The following is a 6,000-nucleotide window of genomic DNA, read 5'->3' on the forward strand; positions in this document are numbered from 1 at the left end:
GGGGGTGGGGGTGTTTAGTCTGCGGTGAGTATCGCATCTCCCGCCGCTGCCTCCTGGCCTGCCGCCTGCGGGCGACGATAACGCGACTCGCTCTCTCGGCGTGTTTGACGGCGGCGGCACCGCAGTGTTGGCGAGGTGGTCGGGTGCTGAGTTGGTGGGGGTAGTGGAGTGGGTGGGGGGGGTAGTGGAAAGGGTGGTGCGGGGTGGGGGAGAGTTCGTAATTGGTGCGTCTGAGTGCCCAGATGTTGGGATTGAGTCTGGGTGTCGGCCAGCTCCACGAAAACACATCTGTTAGTTGACCAGCCATTGGTTTACGCGAACCTGACTCTGCTGCCGATGAGATGCTGAATGTCGAAACCAGTCATTGCCCGTAACCGTCTGGCAATTCACCAGCTATTGGGTTTACGGCTAGCCTGACTCTGCTGCTGATGAGAAACCCGGCTATAATATCAACGCTGGTGAAACATTGTCGCTCACAGAAGGAAGGCCGTGTTGCCGATTTTAGATGTGTACAAAAAATACTAAAACGTGTCATGTGAAGGGACAGATATATTGTCTGCTTAATGTTTCGTGATGAAGCTGTGTGCTCAAGCCACTGGAGCTATGCACTTTTATACATAGATTGAAAACTCATTTCTCTAGAACAGTTTTTTGTGTTTAGTTTTCTGTCCTTCCCCCGCACCTCCGATTATCACAGTTAGCTACGTACGGTGCCAAAGAAGTTCGACATACGTAGATGCAACCGTGCACATAAAACCACCGGATAACACTTGGGCCGTCACTGAATCTGGCGATTATCCCAGCCATGAGAAATAAAAGTGAGTGAAGTAAACAAACAATAACCTCCCTCGGTGACATCACCGCAGAGCGTATCCGGCGGGGCGCTTACCACACATTCTAAAAGCCACGAACGATGTCTCTCGCTCGTGACGTGGGACCGCACGGGACGCGCACGGGCGGCCGAAACTTGGGGTATGAACCCCAGGTTCTCAGCGGCGCCGCCTCTACGTTCTCCGACCGTCTAAGTGCCGGCTGTCTCCACCACGGTGGCGAGATGTTAAGTCCCTCGCGTGGTATACAGGAGGTCGTGGGTTCGATCCCGACCCTGACGCCTGCACATTTGGAATTTGCGTGTCTCTCTCTCGCTCTCTCTACCCGTGGTCGTGTCGATTTTTCTCCGGGTCCTCCGGTTATTCCCCTCCACATTTAGACTCGACATGCGTTCAGAGTATTTGGCTGCTATATACTTAACACGTGATAAGCCACTTCGTTGAGCTATTATTTGTGGCCTGGTCGCTTCTGAAAAAGAGCTGTATAGCTCCGTGGGCCTTACCTGGTAAAAATAAAAACAGTAGTTTAGTTTTCTGTATTTTAACGAAACGCTTTCTCTCCTCTGACCCCCATCCCACCACCCCCTCAGAACGGTGTGGTCCACAGAGATCTGAAGTTGGAAAACATCCTCCTGGACGAGAACAACAACATCAAGGTAACCTGCTGCCGCTGTACCCTCCTGCTTGTTTCGAAAGTTTTTGCGGTCCGATCCCGGCCGTGCTCCCTGGTAGCCTCGAGTCAATGTCACGCGCTCAGAGCGTTAGCGCTGCCGTGCGTTTCCACACGACGAGCCACCTTCTTTCGGCGATAATTTGTGGCCAGGTCGCTTCCGAGAGAGAGCTACGCCATCGCTCGGTGGGCCGACTGCGCGGTAAAATAAAAATTTCTTCCGCTTTGGTTCGCTCGCTGGCTTTTAAATATCGCCGGCGCGTCGGCCACACGAATAAATTGCCGTCTGCTGCACAGAGAGCTTTAAAGATTTCCATGCCCCCACTCCCCACCCACCGCCCCCCCCCCTGACGTCATTCGTAGAGGAGTAGGCAATTGTGCACCAGCGTCACGGTCCAAATTCGTTAAATTGGCCGCATGCCAATCGTGGCCCCCCCCCACCCCCCTTCCGAATTGGGAAAATGTGGCAGGACCTTCCTGGGTGAACAAGTGTGGTAGCCGTGATGATGATAATAATAATGCAGGTAGGAACAACAGTTCCAAACTGCCCACCAGGGATTATTTGTCTGTCTGTCTGTCGTGCATAGCCACGCCCTCGATTTTTATTTCATAGAGCGCTTCGGGCGGGCTCAGCACCACGTGACGCGCCGCCCCACGCAGCTTGCGCCGCGTGACACGGATAGCACGAATGCGCTGTCCAACCAAGTTCCTACCTGCCCACTCCGAAGGAACGTGTTACTACAACCAGTGAAGCAAAATATTCGTCGGGCGGAGCGGTGGCACAGTTTTTAGTTTGTTGTCCTTCGCCCTGCACCTCCGATTAGCACGCTTGGCGACGTAGGGTGCGAGAGAAGTTCAACGTACACACGTTCACACGGTGTCGTTAGCGCACTGCACTTTCGAACCTGCCGACCCGATTTCGATATCCGGTTACGGTGAGCGGTGACCGGTACGATCAGGCCCGGCCTGACCGTACAACGGTGATTACGTGCATGTGCCCCCCTCGTCCCACATCTCCTCGCATCTCTCTGAATCGCCGCACATCTCATAATATATCTAAACATCTCCTCGCATCTTTTACGCATCTTTCCACATCACCGCACACCTTGTCACATCTCTCCACATCGTCTCTACACATCTTCCCCACATCTGACCACATCACCCCACATCTGCCCACGTCTCTCCGCATTTACTAACATCTACCCCCCCGCCCCCCCGTCCCATGTCCCGGCAGCTCGCGGATTTTGGCCTCTCGAGCAAGTTCCAGGGCGACCGGCTGCTCCAGACGTTCTGCGGGAGCCCCCTGTACGCGTCGCCCGAGATCGTCAACGGACGCCCCTACCGAGGCCCCGAGGTACGGTTTTACGCTGGCTTTTTTAATCAATAAAAAAAAAATTAAATACAGGTAAGGCCCCCACTGAGCTATGTAGCTTCATGACGAAGGTTTTTTTTGGGGGGTGGAAATGTGTCGTTAATCTGCCACCACCCGACACAGCCAATTGGTGAGATTTGTCACGTGAACAAAACGTGCCAATCAGTGTGTTGAAGAGTGAATCCACAATATTTACAATTAGAATTCTGGCAAAATCGCCCAATGACGCTGGATGTCATTACCAGCGGGATCGACGTTTGTCGCTGTAACTTTCTGACCCGCCCCCACTGGACATCTGTGAAAAGAGCTTTATGGCTCATCGGATTCCTCCAGATCAAATATCCTGATTCTGATTGTGTAAACATTGCTACTGAGGAGACAAAGGCGGCCAGGCATGATGCTGGCCACCTTTCCCCCCCGCACCCCCTCTAGGTGTGCTACAGTGCCGGCCTTCATAGGTGCTACTCCTCGCTAACAGCACTTGCCCCAAAAGTCTGTTTAGGTTACACGGGGAATCTTTGCCTTTGTGTGCTGGCAGGTGGACAGCTGGGCCCTGGGCGTGCTGCTCTACACGCTGGTGTACGGGACGATGCCCTTCGACGGGCGTGATCACTGCACACTCGTGCGCCAAATCAGCAGCGGCGACTACAAGGAGCCCACTCAGCCCTCCGGTAAGTGGCCGCCCTGTCCGCCCACCCGGGCATCTCGCTCGCTCACCGGCTCCCTCGCTCACTCACCCGCCCACTAATTCATTCACTGGCTCACTCACTCTCTCAACCACTCGCTCATTAATTCACCGGCTCGCTCGTTCGCTCACTCACCTGCTCGCCCACTCGCTCAGTCACCTGCTCATTTATTCACTGGCTCACTCAGTCACTCACCCACCCACTCATGCATTCACCGACTGGCTCACACATGCATTTCTTCACTGCCATGCTTGCTCAATCACTCACTCAAATGCTCACTCACTCATTTGTTCACCGGCTCACTCACTCATTCGCTTACCCGCTCGCTCACTCATTCACCATCTTGCTTGCTCTCTCACTAAATCCCTTCCCCCCCTGGCCTACTCATTATAAAATCTACAAATATATTCACAAAATACGCCAATCAAAAACAACCGATTCTAATGCAAACTCACAATCCAACACATGTGTCATTCGTGTAGATTTCAATCCATGAATGATTCTATCCCTAACGGTAACAAACATGTGCTCCCCTTCCCCCCGCCACGCCCCCCATCCCCCTCCCCCCGCATTCCCGCACGAACCCAGATGCGTGCGGCCTCATCCGCTGGATGCTCATGGTGAACCCGGAGCGCCGTGCCAGCATCGAGGACATCGCCAGCCACTGGTGGGTCAACTGGGGTCACAGCGGCTCGCTGTGCGACTGCGACGCCCGCGCGCCCCCCACCGGCTCGCCCGCCCGTTCCCGCGGCTGGTCCTACCCGCAACCGGCGCTCGACTCTCACCAGCGCTGGAAGGCGGCGGTGGCGCCGGCGGCGGCGGTGGCCGCGACGGTAGCCGGCGGCGGGCAGCGCGACGGCGAGGAAGACGGCGCCGGCGTCGCCGCTCGCCCGGCGGGATCAGCGCCCGCCGCCCGGTGCCTGCAGAAGTCGCGCAAGGAGAACGACGTCACCCACACTCAGGCCGGCGCCGGCGCTGGCGGCGACACCCAGCCGATCGCGGCTCGGGCGCCAGCGCGGAAGCCCAAGAGCATTCTGAAGAAGCGCAGCGACTTCGCCGAGCGCTCACAGCCGGCCGCACGCAGCCTCGACAGCTACACCTCCTCCGCCGCCGCCGGCGCCCGCTGCAGCTTCCCGGACGACGCGGAGCTGCCGAAGCGCGCCCCCGCGCCGTCGCCCTCGCAGTGCCGCCCCGCCGCGCCCGCCGGCGGCACCGCGAAGATGCCGCGGAAGGGGATCCTCAAGAACGGCGGCGGGGGCGGTGCCGGTGGCGGGGGCCAGCGGGAGAGCGGTTACTACTCGTCCCCCGAGCGCAGCGGCTCGCTGGACATGACGGTGCTGCTGGCGGTGCGGACGGGCGGCGTGGAGCCGGACGGGAGCGGCGGCTGGCGCTCGATTCTCACAACGCCGCCCCCGCCTCCGCGCAGAGGCAGCAGCGGCTTCGTGGTGTTGCGCCACAAGGGCATCCTGAAACGCCACGGCAAGTTCTCTCCGAGGCCCGCCGGTCTCGGCGCAGAGGCCCCGCCGCCGGCGCGCATGTCACGATCGCTCGGCGATCTGCTCCTGCTCGGCGATGCCGGGGGCGGCGGAGGGGGCGGCGGTGAGCGGGGCTCCAGTGCCGGAGGCGGTCTTCAGAGTCGCCCTTCGAGCGTGATGAGCGACGACAGCATCCTGTCGAGCGAGTCGTTCGACTGTCTGGACTTTCAGGAAGATGTTGTGGACGGGCGCAATGTCACCGCCGCCACCGCCACCGCCGTCACGATCGGCTTGAGACCGTCCAAGAGCCGAGAGCCCAGCGAGGACTCGGTGTTTGATGGAGACGATGATGACGACGATGACGACGACGACGACGACGATGGCGACGACGCCTCTGCGATGAATACTTATGAGCGAGTGTTGCAGTTGAGTCCGAGGCTCATTTGACCTCGAGGACGTCGCTCGGATGCTCTCCCACGCGCGCACACACGCACGCACGCGTGGCCACGCGATAGCGCATTAATTTAATTTTTGTTTTATTTTTTATCGCCGCGTATGTTCACGCGTAATCTGTGCCAAACGCTGCAACGACTACTGGAGGCTCGGCGGGGGGTGGGGGGGAAAGTTGTAAAGGGTAACTAAACGGCGGGTGGGGAAAAAACCAAAGTCGATTTCTTAAGAATCGTGGATGAGTTCGTAACCAAAAACTCGCGTGCCGTTTCAGGAGCTTTAGAGGTGACCTGGTGGCCGGGTCAATCCCGCTTATGTTCTGGGTTCAATTCCGGGTCTCAGCCCAGCTACCTGTGATTATTACATTTTGACTTTGCAAGTGTTAAGCAAGTTTATTATGGGTTTTGGCCTTGGTCACAAAACAAAATGAGCAATGTCAAATTGGGTTTGGCATTTATTGTTGTATTTATTCAAATATTTCACCTGGATCGTCGCTTGAGATGGAACATCTCATTTG

General features: G+C 57.2%; 1 protein-coding gene across 1 annotated transcript in view; it reads left to right on the forward strand.

Moving 5' to 3' along the window:
* The window catches only part of LOC144943683 (NUAK family SNF1-like kinase 1), a 56,533-nt gene extending 50,868 nt beyond the window's left edge, over positions 1–5,665 (forward strand). The window contains exons 4-7 of the mRNA XM_078871407.1: positions 1,421–1,486; positions 2,735–2,854; positions 3,411–3,543; positions 4,147–5,665. Of these exons, the coding sequence (XP_078727533.1) occupies positions 1,421–1,486; positions 2,735–2,854; positions 3,411–3,543; positions 4,147–5,480 (1,653 nt within the window). The 3' untranslated portion in view covers positions 5,481–5,665. The remainder of the gene's footprint in view (positions 1–1,420; positions 1,487–2,734; positions 2,855–3,410; positions 3,544–4,146) is intronic.
* Positions 5,666–6,000: the final 335 nt, after the last annotated feature.

Source organism: Lampetra fluviatilis, chromosome 32, assembly GCF_964198595.1.
Source record: "Lampetra fluviatilis chromosome 32, kcLamFluv1.1, whole genome shotgun sequence".
NCBI lineage: Eukaryota > Metazoa > Chordata > Hyperoartia > Petromyzontiformes > Petromyzontidae > Lampetra > Lampetra fluviatilis.